Consider the following 20,569-nt stretch of genomic DNA (forward strand, 5'->3'; position numbering starts at 1 on the left):
AGTAAAGGTAATTAAATGAGCTCAAATATATCTACAAATGAGGCATAATGGTGCAATATGTACATGCAGCTAGCCTAAATAGCATGTTAGCATTGATTAGCTTGCAGTCATGCACTGAGTCAATAACATCAACAAAGCTCACTTTTGTGCATTCACGCACAACATAAAACGTTTGGTGGACAAAATGAGACAAAGGAGTGGAAGAGTTTACATGTAAACAAACCGTTGCGTCACAGTCCACACTATGGTGGGTTCAAGAACCGCCGAAATTTGTAGGACAAAACGATGTTCACCAAACACTCATCAGTGAATCATACACACAAACATATTAAACAGTGGGCTTTCTAAAAATTGGGAAGGTTTATGTCATGTTTGTCCTCAAACAAAAACCATACTAAAACAAAACAATTATTTCCCCCCCCATCTTTTTCCATTTTCAATCATTTTTTAAACATGCTCCAGGAAGCCACTGGGGCGGCGCTAAAGAGCCGCATGCGTACTCAGGTAGTTTGCACGCTACTTGCTGCACAACAGCCATCGTGGCTTGGTTGCCCGCCACTGGTTTTCACTTCCGGGAAGAAGTCACGTCACCGAATACAAGCAATAGCAACACAAATCTGTATTATTATAGATCCATCCATCCATTTTCTACCGTTTGTCCCTTTCGGGGTCGCTGGGGGTGCTGGAGCCTATCTCAGCTGCATTCGGGCGGAAGGCGGGGTACACCCTGGACAAGTCGCCAACTCATCGCAGGGCCAACACAGATAGACAGACAACATTCACACTCACATTCACACACTAGGGCCCATTTAGTGTTGCCAAACAACCTATAATCTAATTAATTTTTTTATATTTCTAGACAAAACAATATTTTTTCTCTCCAACTCCTCACTAACTTCCTTTCTTCTCCTCCAACGGGGGGCGCTGTCTGTTCGCGAGCACACGCAGAGTAACCCCAAATCCCTAAATATTTGTATTAGTTTTGCAGCTTTCGATACTTAAACACATTTCTGGTGAAACTCCATTGCACACAGTAGCTTTTACAGATGCCGTGCCGGCTACGGACAGTATATGTTTTGGAAATGATGTTTACCATTTTCACGGATCAAGTGTACGACACACCGGGTAATTTATTTGAGAAAAAAATGTATATCTAATTCCTGAAATAATTTAAGTATGTTTGTGAGCGTTCAGTCAACTAAGACGGATAGAAGTCACTCAAATGTATGTGTGTGTGTGTGTGTGTGTGTGTGTGTGTGTGTGTGTGTGTGTGTGTGTGTGTGTGTGTGTGTGTGTGTGTGTGTGTGTGTGTGTAAGAGAGAGCGAGCACTCATGTGTTTAGTGGCCCTCCTCTTGTGTATGATTACACCCTCAACTTTAAGTGTTTTAGTCTCCCTCAGCATATTTTAACTCATCTCTCTCTCCCTCGCCTCGTCTCCCTCGTTGACCACTTCTTCACATCCTCTCTAATCCCCCTCTTTTCTTCTTTTTTCCTTCTTCTTACCATCCCTCTCTCCTCCGCTGCCACCAGGGGTGTTGTTCAGTATTGAGGTCACGTCTACCTACTTTGCAGTGAGGAATTACTGGCGGGGATATTTCGCCGCCACGTTCAGCGCCTTCATATTCAGGGTGCTCTCTGTTTGGAACAAGGATGCTGGTGAGACACGCGCACACACACGCACACACACACGCACACACACGCACACACACACACACACACACACACACACACACACACACACACAGAAAATATTGCAGTGCTTGCATTTTATGGAAAATAGCCGCTTGTGACAGCATAGTCCTTCTTCTTCCCCACACCCTTTTTTTCCTGTATACATGGATTAACGTATTTCCACAGGTATTAGGATGTGTGTAGATTTTCAGCATTTCAACAAGAATTGCACATGATGCGATATGCTTTGGATCATGAGAGGCTTCACACTTTTTTCAGCGCTTTTTTAGTAAAACTGCTGAAATTGAAGCTGAAAATCTGTACATTCCATGTTGTAGAATCCATCACCCAGCGGTGGTGTGCCGTCAGGGCCAGCAAGGCCTTCTCTGCTGGCCTAACATAACCAGAAATCGTGATCATAATTAAAGATAAAAGTAAATTTTAATTGACTTTCCCTAAATATCTAAAAGTATTCATATTCTCTTCATGTCATATTATGCTCTTTCCAGTGCTGTTGTTTTTAGGTTAGAGTTTTTATCCAATCAGAATTCAGCTAGCTTATGTTGCCATGCTGCACCAAATCTGCCCGGGGCCTTCAGAATCAACAATGCGGGCGTCTGTGCACTGTAAGTGAACGGACACATACGGTTGATAGACAATTGCCGTAGCCGATCAGATCACGAGTTGTTGTCAGTAAGGCCTTCTAGCTGGCCTTACGCTGTGATTGGATACTCACTTGGTGTGAGTATCCAATCACAAGCTGCGAAAACAGGAAGTGGCACCAGAGCCATACGAGTCATAGAAAGCCACAGAAAACTCACCCGTACTCACAAAGAAGGAGAGCAAAATGTTGATTAGTTGGCAGATATATATTTGCAAGGCCAATTTCAAGAAGGATACTAAGAGAAACTACTTCGTGTGAGACGAGGTCGGCCGACACCAGAAGCTATCCAGGCGGTGAAATGGTTTGCCTGCCACTTTCACACGAATCAACCGACTAAGAGCGGTACCACTGGCTTATACGCCGTCGAATAGGTGTGGTCAAATATTTGATTTCTTAATTTTTTTATGTTTCATTTGTTTTATACAATCCTTTTAATTTTGACAGTACCACGTAAGATATGTTTTAGATAGATAGATAGTACATTATTGATTCCTTCAGGAGAGTTCCCTCAGGAAAATTTAAATTCCAGCAGCATTGTACAGAATTGAGAACGAATTTAAAAAGTAAAAAGTAAATAATGGGGGTATAAATGGAAATAAAATAGAAAATATAACAATAAGAATAAAAATAAAAAGCAACAATAAGAATACAAATATAACAGTAAAAATAAGAATATAACAAGAGAAACTAGGCAGTAGTGACCATGTTATGAAAATGTATTGCACTTTTTAAAATTTTAATTGCTGAAGCGGGTTTATGGAATGTTAAATGCGCCGAAAAATAGACTGTCTTGTACACTGTTTTTTTTTATTTATTTAAGATTTATTTAGAATTTTCAAATTTTACAACACATACACAGCAGTATACATTGAAATGTTGGCAATGCAAATGCCCACAACACACCACAAACAACAGGGGGAAGGAGACAACAAGAAGACACATCTCAATAAGACCATATATATATATGCATACATACATACTAGGGGTGTCGGAAAAAATTGATTCGAATTCGAATCGCGATTCTCATGTTGTGCGATTCAGAATCGATTCTCATTTTTTAAAAATCTAATTTTTTTATTTATTTAAATGTTTTTTGCTTTTTTTAAATTAATCAATCCAACAAAACAATACACAGCAATACCATAACAATGCAATCCAATTCCAAAACCAAACCCGACCCAGCAACACTCAGAACTGCAATAAACAGAGCAATTGAGAGGAGACACAAACACGACACAGAACAAACCAAAAGTAGTGAAACAAAAATGAATATTATCAACAACAGTATCAATATTAGTTACAATTTCAACATAGCAGTGATTAAAAATCCATCATTGACATTATCATTAGACATTTATAAAAATTAAAAAAAAGAACAATAGTGTCACAGTGGCTTACACTTGCATCGCATCTCATAAGCTTGACAACACACTGTGTCCAATATTTTCACAAAGTTAAAATAAGTCATATTTTTGGTTCATTTTATAGTTAAAACAAATTTACATTATTGCAATCAGTTGATAAAACATTGTCCTTTACAATTATAAAAGCTTTTTACAAAAATCTACTACTCTGCTTGCATGTCAGCAGACTGGGGTAGATCCTGCTGAAATCCTATGTATTGAATGAATAGAGAATCCTTTTGAATCGGGAAAAAAAACGTTTTTGAATCGAGAATCGTGTTGAATTGAAAAAAAAAATCGATTTTGAATCGACTCGTGACCCCAAGAATCGATATTGAATCGAATCGTGGGACACCCAAAGATTAACAGCTCTAATACATACACACACACCCACATACACAAATACAGTAAAATGTTATGAAAAAATAAAATCAAGGCTACGCATATATGTAGACAAACATACACACGCAAAGGGAAAACCAAAAAATACCCCCCAAAAACCCTACTAAGGTAATAATACAATTGAATTAAATTTGTGTACGCCGCTACTATACCTTGGAACGTATAATGTTTAGCAAGTAAACTGAGAATTTGAAGTTGATCAATGGGGTGCGCCTAAACAAAAGCAGCAGCATCCAGGCTCAAGGAATCAACATGTTCCTGAAATGAGTGCCATATTTTGGTGAACTTTGCATCAAAGCCCCGAATACAGTGCCTTATCTTTTCCAACCACATAAAGAACAGAGCACCTCTTATCCACGTTGAGTGAGAGGGGCGGCTGGGATTCTTCCAACGCATTAGGACGGCCCTCCTTGCAAGCAAGCTAAGAAAAGCCACGAAATCGGCAAAATAGATCGGCAATGAAAAGTTTGGAGATACCACTCCGAACAACGGCACTATGGGAGAGGGTCTAATATGGACTGAAGTAACAGCTGAGAGCGAAAGAAACACAGATGTCCAAAACTGACACAGGGCAGGGCAGATCGGCTACCCCTTTATGACACTTATCGCAAATTGGATCAAGTCCAGGGAAATTGCGAGCCAGTTTGGTTTTGGACCAGTGGACTCTGTGTACCACCGTACATTCTATGACCCTGTGCCTTGCACAAATCGAGAAAGAATGGACTTGTTTCAAAACCTGGTCCCAGGTATCTTTCTCGTCTTGTACACTGTTGATTGTGTTCAATGCACAGTAGTGTGCAAGTGGGTTTCTGTATAGCAGGGGTCACCAACCTTTTTAAAACCAAGAGCTACTTCTTGGATACTGATTAATGCGAAGGGCTACCAGTTTGATACACACTTAAATAAATTGCCAGAAATAGCCAATTTGCTCAATTTACCTTTAACTCTGTTATTATTAATAATTAATGATATTTACACTTAATTGAACGGTTTAAAAGAGGAGAAAACACGAAAAAAATGACAATTAAATTTTGAAACATAGTTTATCTTCAATTTCGACTCTTTAAAATTCAACCGAAAAAAAAGAAGAGAAAAACTAGCAAATTCAAATCTTTTTGAAAAAATAAAAAAAAATAATTTATTGAACATCATTAGTAATTTTACCTGATTAAGATTAATTTTAGAACTTTGATGACATGTTTTAAATAGGTCAAAATCCAATCTGCACTTTGTTAGAATATATAACAAATTGGACCAAGCTATATTTCTAACAAAGACAAATCATTATTTCTTCTAGATTTTCCAGAACAAAAATTTTAAAAGAAATTCAAAAGACTTTGAAATAAGATTCAAATTTGATCCTACAGATTTTCTAGATTTTCCAGAATAATTTTTTTGAATTTTAATCATAATAAATTTGAAGAAATATTTCACAAATATTTTTCGTCAAAAAAACAGAAGCTAAAATGAAGAATTAAATTAAAATGTATTTATTATTCTTTACAATAAAAAAAATAAATGTACTTGAACATTGATTTAAATTGTCAGTAAAGAAGAGGAAGGAATTTAAAAGGTAAAAAGGTATATGTGTTTAAAAATCCTAAAATCATTTTTAAGGTTGTATTTTTTCTCTAAAATTGTTTTTCTGAAAGTTATAAGAAGCAAAGTAAAAAAAATAAATGAATTTATTTAAAGAAGTGAAGACCAAGTCTTTAAAATATTTTCTTGGATTTTCAAATTCTATTTGAGTTTTGTCTCTCTTAGAATTAAAAATGTCGGGCAAAGCGAGACCAGCTTGTTGGTAAATAAATAACATTTTAAAAATAGAAGCAGCTCACTGGTAAGTGCTGCTATTTGAGCTATTTTTAGATCAGGCCAGCGGGCTACTCATCTGGTCCTTACGGGCTACCTGGTTCCCGTGGGCACCGCGTTGGTGACCCCTTGCTGTATAGTATCTCCAGCCGTGTCTATGTGGTGACATAAATTACGGTATTTTGAGAGGTGAGACACGCACGGCCCGCCACTGACATCCCCTCATATCAAACCAGTCCCCATACCTTGCACATGAGCCCCCCTATTTTCAACTGTTAAGATGCTTAAAATATCAAACTACCCGATTCTTTCTTCGATCCCGACAGTCACAATCACTGCTCTCTTCAAAACCAACTTCCGCATGGATTTCCCCTTTGACCTGCAAGAGCTGCCAGCGTTTGCAGTAATAGGGTAAGTTCTCCGTGTTGTAAAGACCCCGAAAATGTGACCGAGTGTGTCCTTCTCTTCTTTTTTAGAATCTCATGCGGCTTCCTAGGAGCGTTCTTTGTCTACCTGAACAGACAGGTGGTTCTGTTCATGAGGAGGCCCACGGCCCTCACGCGCTTTCTGACGAAACAGTAAGACTTGACACACATAGCCAACATTGTCTAAAATTATACAGTAAATGCTGTGAGTAGTCAAATTCAAAATCTTTGTAGCTGTACATCCAATTTAATACCCTTAACTGTTATACACATGTAAGAGATGTTAACCACTGTTGATATGAAAGGGGACCTATGATTAATTTTGTGTTTTCTTACTTATACATGTTGTTACAATATTGAATAAATCAGCGTTTCTTAACCATAGGGCCATTGTTTGGCCGCATGCGCCTCCCAGAGGGCCGTCCCCCCAATTTTTTTTTCCAGCTGTGGTCCGTATAAACTGCAGCGGTACTCAGTTGTAATACACGTTTCCACCACTTGTGACAGTAATGACAATATCAAACAAACGTTAGAAGTCTAGCGTTAATTTTTTTAAGCACAAAAATTATGACTAAAGCTGTATTTTTTTTTGCAGTTTTTTGTTAACAGTTTAGATAGGAAACATTATTATAATTTATTATATATTTATTATTAATACTATTATTTATTATTTCATCAGTTACTTATGAATCACTTCTTATGCAGTTTATTGGGTTAGTACTTATTTTTCTACTAAGCCTGACCTAAACTGACCTAAACCAATTTGGTGTGCAGTGTAAACGAGGCCATTACTGTTAAAATAATAAACATTTAAACAAGTAAAAACCATTTACATTAACATCGGCAAAGGAGGTGTAGTGGATTGTCCGAAGCTAAAGCAGGCAACAAAAGTAGTTTAGTACAACAAATTTATTTACCCATTATCAGAAGTGCAGGTTGAATTAAGTTGGCCGTGCAGACAGACCACATGTTACTCCGGAGCAAACAAGACACACACAAACCAAAATCACTGTCGAGTTCCGGTCTTCTGCCATTTTTTATATGTCTCTTGTGCGTCATTGTTTTTTATCTAGTGCGTCATGATTGTTTTGTTTTGGTTTTGTCTGTTCCAAAACAACCTTGTATCTCTTAGTCATATTTGGAAATTCTAAACATTCTGTAGACAGGTTGGCATAACTCCATATTCACCTTTGTCCCACAACTGGTCCATTCAATGGCACAAAATAGAAGAGAATTGAAAATGAGCGGACATTCTTAAAAGACAAGAAATATAGGTCAAAAGGTCAGACATTCTACGACATACCCTCCTTCCAGGGTCTTAAGACCCTGGACCAAAACAATTTCTGATGTAGACCACTAAGTTAAATCTCTACCACAGATAGAGGCAAAAACCTCGATGTTTTTATACGAGGCAAAAATTCCGTCTATGACCCTCCTTCAGAGCGATCGCTGTTACCAGCCTGCAGTAAAACCATCTCACAGAACACAATTAGAAATTCTACGACAAAGGAGCTGATGTGAAAGGATCAGACAGACAGAAGGAGAGAATGGAGGGATCGGGGGGAGAATGCATTATAACATCTGTGTGTGTGTGCACGTGTGCGCGTGTGCGCGTGCGTGCGTGTGTGTGTGCGTGTGTGTGTGTGTGTGACCAGTCGGTTGATCTATCCAGGTGCAGTCACACTGATCATCGCCACCTTCACCTTTCCTCCGGGATTTGGACAGTTTATGGCAGGCGAAGTGAGAACTATTTTTCTTCCCGCTACTAAGAACTCATTTATTTGGCTAGTGGCAACAATGACAAAGTGTGTTTTGATGTCATTCAGCCTTTATTTACAAGCTTCCTCTCTGTCCCTCTCTCTGTCAGCTAATGCCCAGAGAGTGTATCAACTCACTGTTTGACAACTTCACCTGGACCAAAATCACACTGTCCGCCCCTCCTGCTGGGCTGGGACGCTCGGCCGTTTGGCTACACCCTCAAGTCAGCGTCTTTGTCATCCTCCTTCTCTTCCTGGTCATGAAGGTGTTTCCTACTTTTCTTAGCACTAAAGACATATTGTGCCTTTTTTTTAATTATAATTTACAAGCTTTTTTTGGTGTGTTAAATAATACGGTACATTTTCCAGAGGATATTTATTTTCAAAATATTGTCTGTTTCTTTAAATCATCTTAAAATGGCAACGCTACACAAAAAAACTACGCATTTGTTTGGGGACCCAAAATGTTCCATTAGGAACATCTACAATGCCATTTTTGAGTTTAACATAAACTAATACAATCCTTAATCCTCAAAGCATGCAGCATATTTCTGCAGGTGTGCCTTGCTACTAAAATTTAAGTTTGTCTCTATAGGTAAAAACTGTATATATACTGTATATATACATATATAAACTATAAGAGAAATACAGTACTTTTTAAAGATTAACCTCTTCAAAATAGGAAAATTATTAATATAGGATTAAGTTTTTTGGAAGTTGACATTCGGACAAATTGACAAACAATCCAATTTGAGAGAAGAATATACAAAAACTATGCTTGCGTTTTGCATGAGAATAGTAAGTTATCTAATAATAATAATACTGTACCATTCTTATATTGTAATAATAATGATATGTTACTATACCCTGCATTGATACATGATACATACTTTCTTGAAATGCTGCTGGGTAACCTAGGATTTAATTCTTTAGATTTCAAATCGGAAATTAATAATAATGATTGCATATATATATATATATATATATATATATATATATATATATATATATATATATATATATATATATATATATATATATATATATATATATATATATATATATATATATATATATATATATATATATATATATACACTACCGTTCAAAAGTTTGGGGTCACCGAAACAATTTTGTGGAATAGCCTTCATTTCTAAGAACAAGAATAGACTGTCGAGTTTCAGAAAGTTCTCTTTTTCTGGCCATTTTGAGCGTTTAATTGACCCCACAAATGTGATGCTCCAGAAACTCAATCTGCTCAAAGAAAGGTCAGTTTTGTAGCTTCTGTAGCGAGCTAAACTGTTTTCAGATGTGTGAACATGATTGCACAAGGGTTTTCTAATCATCAATTAGCCTTCTGAGCTAATGAGCAAACACATTGTACCATTAGAACACTGGAGTGATAGTTGCTGGAAATGGGCCTCTATACACCTATGTAGGTATTGCACCAAAAACCAGACATTTGCAGCTAGAATAGTCATTTACCACATTAGCAATGTATAGAGTGTACTTCTTTAAAGTTAAGACTAGTTTAAAGTTATCTTCATTGAAAAATAAGGACATTTTAATGTGACCCCAAACTTTTGAACGGTAGTATATATATATATATATATATATATATATATATATATATATATATATATATATATATATATATATATATATATATATATATATATATATATATATATATATATATATATATATATATTTCCATTTAAAATGTTTCATTTCTATAACAGATATTTTTTTGATTTTATTTATTACATTTTTATTTTTAGTACACAAAATATAATTAAATAAATATAATTCACATATTTTTTTGTTTTGTATCAATTTATATTTCTTGATTTTTTTTTAAATAAGACCAAAATACTACATAGAACAAGCGATCTGAATTGATACAGTGCACTTCTACAACCACAATCCATTAAATGACAACCACGTATCCCACCTGGCATCTAAGTTTTCCGTCTATCCTCCCATCCATCCATTCATTTTCTTGTATATGTCTCGGGTCTGGACCATGAGGTTAGCAGTCTCATTATAGAAAAGTCCAGACATCCCTTCAGGGGACACCAAGGCATTTAGGTCAGCATCTAATTTCTCCCCATGGGATTATTCTTTCCTCAGTGAAATTCATACCTATCGGGAATTGTCGGTTAAAAGTGAGCATTATTACAGTATCCTGGTAAAGGCATGGATCTCATTATATAGTGGAGGTGTAGCTATAAGATATAGAGAGCAAAAAGGTCTCCATTTCTTCCCTGATCCTGTTTTTGTGTCGCAGTTCTGGATGTCAGCGCTTTCCACAACCATGCCCATCCCCTCAGGCGCCTTCATGCCAGTATTTATATTAGGTAAGAGGATTTTTTTTTGTCTGTAACACCAGCGCAGTCATCGCCCGCTGACCTTCAGTTTGGTTTGTCTTCACCAGCGTGCCTTATCTCGCTCCTCTAGGAGCCGCTTTTGGTCGCCTCGTAGGGGAGATCATGGCTACTCTGTTCCCAAACGGAATCCTATTTGATGGCATTGTGTATCGCATCCTGCCAGGAGGTTATGCCGTCATTGGTCAGTCTCACTCCCTCAGCCGTCTCGTGGGGTTGTCTGTAAATTGTCCTTTGGCTTGACCTTCCTTATGATGGAAAATTGTGTATGGCCTCCAGTATTATTTGACCTTTTTAACCATTAAAAGGAGTGCATTAGAATATTTTTTAAATAATTTCGTACTTTAAAAAATGTTCCTTTTTATTTGCATTAGACCAGGGGTCGGCAACCCGCGGCTCCGGAGCCGCATGCGGCTCCTTGACCACTCTGATGCGGCTCAGCTACATGCATGCCGACCCCATCGAATTTCCCAGGAGATTTATGGATGTCAGTGTCTCTCATAGACTACTCCCAGGGAATAATAATCCTATTAACACTCTAAATACTATATAAAGGGCGTGCCCTAATTGCACTGCAGTAATTGTCCTCTATATCATTTACTTACAACGTGCCAAGGCCAGCCACATGTTGCATGTTGTTATTACTTGCTCACACAGGAGACAGCAAAGCATATTTACTCATCAGCCACACAGCTTACACTGACGGTAGCCGTATCAAACAACTTCAACATTGTTACGTTACAAATATGCGCCACACTGTGAACCCACACCAAAAAAGAATGAAAAACACATTTCTGGAGAACATCCCACTGTAACACAACATAAACACAACACAACCATTACCCAGAATCCCATGCAGTCCTAACTCTTCCGGTCTACATTATACACCCCGCTACCACCAAATCCCCCCACACATCAACCCCCCCCCCCCCCTCTTCGTGGTTGGTTGAGCGGAAGAGTTAGGGCTGCATGGGATTCTGGGTATTGGTACCGTCAGTGTAAGATGTGTGGCTGCTGAGCTAGTAGCCTTGCTGTCTCTCACGTGAGCAAGCTAAAGCTGCATTCCACTTGTGGTCGAGCAGGTACACTGATTGGGCAGACTGTAGAGGGCGCCAAATGCAGTGTCACCACGCTCTGATATTCGGGAGTCTCCCGGGAAAAGTGAGAGGGTTGGCAAGTGTGACGTAAGCGACATTCATCCAAAACTCGCGGGCTGCACTAACATCAAATTCCCACATTAAAGTGCGTGCCGGTGCGTGTGTCTGAGACCCATAGTTAACATAGCACAAAGCATGTGAACTTTGTATGCGGTGTTTTTCATTTTAAATTTTAAAAACATTTTTGTGGCTCCCATTACTTTCTTTAATGTGAGAAACTTGCCAAAATGGCTCTTTGAGTGGTAAAGGTTGCCGACCCCTGCATTAGACAAAAATCTCATTTTTGGTTTGCGTTATAGTGGACACTAAAATATTGCCTCAAAGAGCTGTGGCTCTTTTACTTGTACAATAAACATTTGAAAGCTGACAAAATTGAGTACGTAATAATATCAGAGGTCTGATTGGCTCTCATACAAACCCCAAAACCAGTGAAGTTGGCACGTTATGTAAATGGTAAATAAAAACAGAATACAATGATTTGCAAATCATTTTCAACCTATATTCAATTGATTAGACTATAAAGACAAGATACTTAAAGTTCGAACTGGAAAACTTTGTTATTTTTTGCAAATATCAGCTCATTTGGAATTTGATGCCTGCAACATGTTAAAAAAAAAAGCTGGCACAAGTGGCAAATAAGACTGAGAAAGTTGAGGAATACTCATCAAATTTGGAACATCCCACAGGTGAACAGGCTAATTGGGAACAGGTGGGTGCCATGATTGGGTATAAAAGCAGCTTCCATGAAACGCTCAGTCATTCACAAACAAGGATGGGTCGAGGGTCACCACTTTGTGAACAAATGCGTGAGCAAATTGTCGAACACTTTAAGAACAACATTTCTCAAGGAGCTATTGCAAGAAATTTAGGGATTTCACCATCTACGGTACGTAATATCATCAAAAGGTTCAGAGAATCTGGAGAAATCACTGCACGTAAGCGGCAAGGCCGAAAACCAACATTGAATGCCCGTGACCTTCGATCCCTCAGGCGGTACTGCATCAAAAACCGACATCAGTGTGTAAAGAATATCATCACATGGGCTCAGAAACACTTCAGAAAACCACTGTCAGTAACTACAGTTGGTCGCTACATCTGTAAGTGCAAGTTCAAACTCTACTATGCAAAGCGAAAGCCATTTATCAACAACACCCAGAAACGCCGCCGGCTTTGCTGAGCCCAAGCTCATCTAAGATGATGCAAAGTGAAAAAGTGTTCTGTGGTCTGGCGAGTCCACATTTCAAATTGTTTTGGAAGCTGTGGACGTCGTGTCCTCTGGACCAAAGAGGAAAAGAACCATCCGGAATGTTATAGGCGCAAAGTTGAAAAGTCAGCATCTGTGATGGTATGGGGGTGTATTAGTGCCCAAGACATGGGTAACTTACACATCTGTGAAGACACCATTAATGCTGAAAGGTACATACAGGTTTTGGAGCAACATATGTTGCCATCCAAGCAACGTCTTTTTCATGGACGCCCCTGCTTATTTCAGCAAGACAATGCCAAGCCACATTCCGCACGCGTAACAAAAGTGTGGCTTCGTAGTAAAAGAGTGCAGGTACTAGACTGGCCTGCCTGTAGTCCAGACCTGTCTCCCATTGAAAATGTGTGGCATTTTGAAGCGTAAAATACCACAATGGAGACCCCAGACTGTTGAACATCCATCCATCCATCCATTTTCCACCGCTTATTCCCTTTGGGGTCGCGGGGGGCGCTGGAGCCTATCTCAGCTACAATCGGGCAGAAGGCGGGGTACACCCTGGACAAGTCGCCACCTCATCGCAGACTGTTGAACATCTTAAGCTGAATGGGAAAGAATTCCACTAAAAAGCATCACAAATTGGTCTCCTTAGTTCCCAAACGTTTACTGAGTGTTGTTAAAAGGAAAGGCCATGTAACACAGTGGTAAAAATGCCCCTGTGCCAACTTTTTTGCAATGTGTCGCTGCCATTAAATTCTAAGTTAACGATTATTTGCAAAAAAAAATAAAAAATTCTCAGTTCTAACATTAAATATCTTGTCTTTGCAGTCTATTCAATTGACTATAAGTTGAAAAGGATTTGCAAATCATTGTATTCTGTTTTTATTTACGATTTACACAACGTGCCAACTTCACTGGTTTTGGGTTTAGTAGACAAAAGTTGTCATAGGTCCATATAAGTGAAAATTACAAAACATTGTTCTTTGTGCAGTTTAACCTCTGCTCCTGTCCGTGGATGGATGGTGTGCCATGCCATATAATATCCTCTGCTCCCTCCCAGGTGCGGCGGCCATGACGGGTGCCGTTACTCATACAGTTTCCACCGCAGTGATCTGCTTTGAGCTGACGGGTCAGATCTCCCACATTCTCCCCATGATGGTGGCGGTCATTCTGGCCAACATGGTGGCTCAGGGTCTGCAGCCTTCGCTCTATGACTCCATCATCCAGGTGAAGAAGCTGCCGTACCTGCCTGAGCTGGCCCTCGGGCACATCAGGTAAAGAACATCGTCACCTAATGAGTCTGGAAATATCGTCATGGTTAATGATTTCTGCATTGTTGCTTCATCAGCAAATACAACATCTTTGTGGAGGACATCATGGTGCGCAAGGTCAAGTTCTTGTCGTCTCACTCCACCTATCGTGAACTGAATCACCTGCTGGAGACAACCACGCTGAAGACCATCCCCCTGGTTGACTCCAAAGGTTGGGGCATTGGCAAATTTTCCATTAAGTCATTCAATTGTGAAATAGTAACTTGAATATTTCTATTGAAAATAATTTATTTCATAAAGGCCAATTTATAGATTTTATGTTGGGTTTATACATTTATGACCTTTTTAAATATTCTATGACGTCATTCAATGCGGCATCATGAAAACAATGTTCCTTAAACTATTAAAGTCACTATTAAATAATTAGAAATGCCATTACGTATATAGAAATGACATTAAATACTGAAAAAAATTATGAACTCTATAAACTAATATGTTCAATTTATTGATTTCATTATGGATTTATACATTTCCTTACCTATTTAATTATTCTATGGGATATTTAAAAAAAAAAAAAAAGGCTGTTAAACAATTAAAACAGCCATTAAATAATTACCATCACACATATACAAATACTAAAATAAGTCATAAAATATATAGATTAATATATAATGGTCTTGAAATACATAATTACAATAAGTTAATATCAACTTATTAAAAAATATAATTTACCATTAATTTAATAGATATAAGATGTTATACATTATTGCACATTTAACAATTGTATTTTGCTTTATGAGTTTGAATGTTTATTTTGTTGTACTCTTGATTTAACTAGGCATTCTGATTGAGATCAAGACCTCTTTCACAAGAGCTAGATTTAATTTTGGTTCAGGATAAACTAGAATAGGATAAACCAGTGATTCTCAAACTGTGGTGCGTGGGTTCTATCTAGTGGTACACCAAAGAATCACTTGAATACAGTGTTTTATTTTTCCTTTATTAAAACACAGTGTTACTGTTCAAACTGTGTTTAATGTTACAGTGGCCAAAATATTAAATATACGTGTTAAATATAACCTCTGCCTTGTTTTTAATGAATACTTAGGCCTACCACGCTACTTTTTTAAAATGTTGGTCATTGTGGCGGTATTGGAGAGCCAAGTGTTTTCTGAGTTGGTACTTGGTAAAAAAAAAAGTTTGAGAACCACTGGGATAGACTTTATTTTAACCCAAAGGGGGAAGGCTGTGGATGTGGTGCAGATTTTACATACAGTAACAAAATAAAAATGTAATAAAAAACAATGAAAGATAAAGAATGAGTAATAATAATAATTGTAAGACCGCTATTACCGCCTCTGCACATATTCACACTAAATGATTGCGCTATGTACAAGTAATAAAACACAAACACTATTTTGACACCGACTGAGCGAACATTTTTGAAAACCAAGAAAAAAAGCAGTACCAAAGATATTTACCTATGCTTTTCAATGCATCATAAAACAATGGCCTAATAAAATAAATCTATGAATTACGCTTGTAATAAATAAACAGTTAATTGTTTCAATAGTATGATATATTTCAAAATTTAATAAACATTAATATATACATTTCATTTAAACATAAACATTTATTTAAATACATTAACATTTTTGATGAATTCAAATAAAATGTGTGTCCATGTATATAATTGTTTTTTCATTAATTTATTTTGTTATAAAAAACTTTTAAGTTTGCCAAATCTATGATTAATGACATTCTTCCATAAAATACACTGATAAATGTTTATATTACTTAAAAGAAAACTGGTTTTGTTTAATAAAATTATACCCAAACAAAGTCAAATACACCCACAAATGAACCCTTTTTTCCCTTTTTTAAAAAAAATTGAGACAAAGATTATTTATGTATTTAATATTTGTATGCTTACTATGGTATATTATTTATTTATCATTTATTTGTTCACTGTTCTGTTACAGAGAACAAGGAAATGGTATAAAATTGCTATGGTATGAAAAGGAGTAGGATTAAATAAGCTCTGCTTCTTCCTGCTCCTTTTTGGACGTGCTGTAAAGAAACAACTGGAATCGTGTGATGCATTACATTGTATCGTATGCATTTTCGAAATAAACTGAAACTGAACTGAACTGAAATAAGGCAACAAGAGAAGTATCTAACACTTCTCTTTTCTAAAGTAAATCTCTACAGCACATGTGGGCATCTCCATCAACAATATAATTTGCCTGAGTGAGTGGATAGGACAGATTTAAAATAATAAATAAATAAACTAATTTAGATTTTTTTTTAATCGATTAAGAATCGTTACAAATAGGAATCTTTGTTTTGAAACCCTTAGTTTTAGTGTGGTATGAAAAGTGACTAAATGTTCTTTTAATGCTCGTATGAATGAAAGAATCCATGATTCTCCTGGGTTCCATCGAGAGGACGGAGCTGCAAGCCGTCATGGACTGGTATCTGTCGGCAGCCAGACGGGTCTTTGAGACAGGTCAAAGTTCACCGGGCCAAGACTCCAAAATGAGCTGGGAGTCGTTCACCTTTGTAGACGAGGAGGGCGGAGAAGAGGGAGAGGATAAGGTACGGCAAGGGCAATAAAGATGGCTGCAGTTGATTATCATGCAGCACAGTTTCATACTATGCTTTATGGACAGAGTGGACCGGTCCAGGATGAATGTAACGGTCCTATCCCAACTCCTAAACTTCAGGAGACCTCCAGTAATCACACAAGCTCAGGTAACTCATGAAGAAGACCCGTCCTTTAAAACTTTCTTCAACCGTTGTGTCTTCATGTCCCCAGACAAGCGCAAACCTTCTGTCAGGAACGCTCTTCAGAGACTCTTCTCCTCTTCATCATCGACAGGACAGACTGACACACAGGTGACCAGTGGGACAGGAAGACATGTCCAACATCGCCAATATTTTTTTGATTTTTTTTGATTGAACAACAAACATACATTTATAATTCACTCAACAGTCAAGGCACTTTCAACAACAAGGAAAGAACAAAAATACAGATAGACCATTAAATATTAATAAATAATAATAATAACAAATATATATATAAAAAAAAGAAAAAGACAAAAAGGGCTACCTAAATCACTTCAAGTGTTTTTAACAGAGATATAATTTTAAGGGCTTTTATACTCTTAATCATTCTCCAAGATTTGATTGATAATTGTAAACCATTAAGCCAATTAGAAAATGTAGGCCTTACTTTCATAAATCGACATTTATGTAGAAAATTATTTGCCTGGAGCATAATAATGTTCATTAATCATTTCTATGTTACAGTCGTTTATAAAAATACCAAATGTGATCTCTTCTATTGTGAATGGGGACATCTCCACGCCCTTGTTTCTCAGCCAATCTCTGATCTCCTCCCAAAACACATGAACACGCTCACATTCCACAAACAGATGATTGACATCCTCTACAGCTCCACATATATAATAGCCATCAACCTCCATGTTAAATTTTTGTTTCAAAAAATCATTTGAAGGGTGTATTCCATTAATAATTTTAAATTGTATTTCTTTTTTGGGAAGAATCGGGTATGTAATATATCTTGTCCTTATTTTCCTTAGCTCAACTTTTGTAAATTCCTTCAGGATATATTGTCCATAAACTGTACCCGGAAAATATTATTTCACTAAAACTGCCCTCATATATTTGTTGGAACATTTTTCATCACAGAAATGAACATCTTCAATATTAAGGTTTCTCAGACAAGGGGTAGTATTTGAATATAAAAAAATTTGAGTCACCATATATTTTAAGGATAGAGGTATTGCTTTGGTGATCTTTTGAAACAGATTTTTTTTAACAATAACATTGACCAACATCGCCAATAAGTCAATAAAGCTTCACATTTGTTTTTGTTTTGTCCGTGCAGGACACAGCGCCCCCTACATTAACTGACACTATGTCCCCAGAGGAGGTAATGCCGGTCAACATTATCAGCCAATGAGAAGATGTTGTACTGGAAATGTGACCGTTGGCTGTCTTGTGATTGGCTGCTGCAGATCAAAGCATGGGAAGAGGGCGAGATGGACAAGCCAATGGACATGGAGCAGATACGCATTGACCCCTCCCCTTTTCAGCTGGTGGAAAGAACATCTTTGCACAAGGTGAGCGTCGATAAGGAACATTTCATCGTAAAATAATATATATTTTTTAAAATGCTATTATGACCATATTATAGTGTCTTTACTAGAATACAACCATAACGCCACGTAATGCAGTTTCTGTTGTATGTATTGCTTAATTGCTAACACCTGTATGTGCCACTAATGTCAAGAAGGCTGGAGTGTGAAGACTAATGAAAACAAAGCTAGTCTAGTAAAATAATTGCTATATATTTATGTTATTACGGACACATTTTGTATGAAATTAAGTTTTGTAAATTCTGATAAGCTTGAATATGCGCACAGTTCTGAGTTTTTATCTGCCAGCTTGCTAGCCAACAAAGCTAACGAGGCTAGCTTATTGACATATCTAACAGTTTCAGGCAACTGTTGGTTTTAGACCAAAATCATGAAATTGTAAAAAAAAAAAATCTTTAATGCGAACGTCAGATATCACAACAACATTCATCATTAAAGTCATTGAGCAAAACACATGGACATTCTGGAACATTCCTTGCTACATCGGGTAAGCTAGGCCAGTGGTCCCCAACCACCGGTCTGGGAACCGGTACCGGTCCGTCACGCATTTGTTACAGGGCCGCAGAGAAACATAAAATAATTTATAAAGGACTGCATTCTCTCCGACTTAACTTTCGCCTGTCTAACTAGACACACCAATAAGCTTGTTTATAGATGTACAAAAAAACTCCTCATAGGAAGTTGCCATTTGTTATATTTGTAATAACTTTGTGACATGATACAATGCACAATAATGAAGATCCATCCATCCATTTTCTACCGCTTGTACCTTTCGGGGTCGCGGGGGGTCATATAAAATATAAATGTGACAGATTGTAGTATGCTGCGAATCTTTGGGTGTCCCACGATTCGATTCAATATCGATTCTTGTGGTCACGATTCGATTATAAATCGATTTTTTTCGATTCAACGCGATTCTCGATTCAAAAATGATATTTTTCCGATTCAAAACAATTCTCTATTCATTCAATACATAGGATTTCAGCAGGATCTACCCCAGTCTGCTGACATGCAAGCAGAGTAGTAGATTTTTGTAAAAAGCTTCTATAATTGTAAAGGACAATGTTTTATCAACTGATTGCAATAATGTTTAACTATTAAATGAACCAAAAATATGACTTATTTTATCTTTGTGAAAATATTGGACAAAGTGTGTTGTCAAGCTTATGAGATGTGATGCAAGTGTAAGGCACTGTGGCACTATTGTTCATATTTGTTTTTTTTATAAATGTCTAATGATAATTTCAATGAGGGATTTAATCACTGCTATGTTGAAATTGTTACTAATATTGATACTGTTGATAATATTCATTTTTGTTTTACTACTTTTGGATTGTTCTGTGTCGTGTTTGTGTCTCCCCTCAATTGCTCTGTTTATTGCTGTTCTGAGTGTTGCTGGGTCGGATTTGGTTTTGGAATTGGATTGCATTGTTATGGTATTGCTGTGTATTGTTTTGTTGGATTCATTAATAAAAAATAAATTAGATTTTTGAAAAATGAGAATCAATACTGAATCGTACAACGTGAGAATCGCGATTTGAATTCGAATCGATTTTTTTCCACACCCCTAGATTGTAGCCAACGGCTGTTTTCTATCTGCATCTCATTGCAAAGAAACAAGCCCAGGGCTCCCAGTAATTCAGCGTTATAGTGAGTTGTATTTTTCATGCACTTATTTTTGCTGTACTTTATCTGGCACAATTGGAAAGCCGATCCCTGAAAATAATGTCTACATTAAACCGGTCCGTGGTGCAAAAAAGGTTTGGGACCACTGAGCTAGGCTACCCTCAAGGCTCCACAAGTCTTTTTTTCTGATTGATTTTCTAATTACTTACATTAAGTTCGATTATTCAATATGTGACTTGAAAAAGCATCTTATGTCCAAAACTTGTGAGAGTAAACCTGATTATGTCAACAAAAAACTCCACTCAGGAAAAGTGTATATTTTATAAATGGGAAAATATATTTTTTATTATCTAATCAATTGTTGCTTTTTCCCAATTAATTTGATTATTTAAAAGTGTTTTAACAGTATTATTAACAGTTTCCATTTTTTTCATGGTTTTATTTGTAAATAGAATATATATTTTTAACTCTAAAATAGATTAAATTGACTTCAATTGAATTGAACTTTTTTCCAAGTACTAACTGTACATTGTAACGAATCATCTGGGCCTTGGGGAATTATAAATATTTTAATGCCAGAATATTATTTTTAAATTAGCTGATGTTAA

At 37.0% G+C, this 20,569-nt stretch overlaps 1 protein-coding gene across 1 annotated transcript in view; it reads left to right on the forward strand.

Annotated features, from left to right (window-relative positions):
- clcn1b (chloride channel, voltage-sensitive 1b) overlaps window positions 1–20,569 on the forward strand; it is an 87,831-nt gene that overhangs the window by 60,219 nt on the left and 7,043 nt on the right. Inside the window, exons 8-21 of the mRNA XM_062063777.1 lie at window positions 1,532–1,657; window positions 6,280–6,364; window positions 6,430–6,531; window positions 8,034–8,118; window positions 8,246–8,401; window positions 10,426–10,495; window positions 10,596–10,706; window positions 13,941–14,154; window positions 14,229–14,362; window positions 16,568–16,749; window positions 16,824–16,905; window positions 16,970–17,049; window positions 18,065–18,109; window positions 18,195–18,299. Coding sequence (XP_061919761.1) covers window positions 1,532–1,657; window positions 6,280–6,364; window positions 6,430–6,531; window positions 8,034–8,118; window positions 8,246–8,401; window positions 10,426–10,495; window positions 10,596–10,706; window positions 13,941–14,154; window positions 14,229–14,362; window positions 16,568–16,749; window positions 16,824–16,905; window positions 16,970–17,049; window positions 18,065–18,109; window positions 18,195–18,299 — 1,577 coding nt within the window. The remainder of the gene's footprint in view (window positions 1–1,531; window positions 1,658–6,279; window positions 6,365–6,429; window positions 6,532–8,033; window positions 8,119–8,245; window positions 8,402–10,425; window positions 10,496–10,595; window positions 10,707–13,940; window positions 14,155–14,228; window positions 14,363–16,567; window positions 16,750–16,823; window positions 16,906–16,969; window positions 17,050–18,064; window positions 18,110–18,194; window positions 18,300–20,569) is intronic.

Source organism: Entelurus aequoreus, linkage group LG11 (genome assembly GCF_033978785.1).
Source record: "Entelurus aequoreus isolate RoL-2023_Sb linkage group LG11, RoL_Eaeq_v1.1, whole genome shotgun sequence".
Taxonomy (NCBI): Eukaryota; Metazoa; Chordata; class Actinopteri; order Syngnathiformes; family Syngnathidae; genus Entelurus; species Entelurus aequoreus.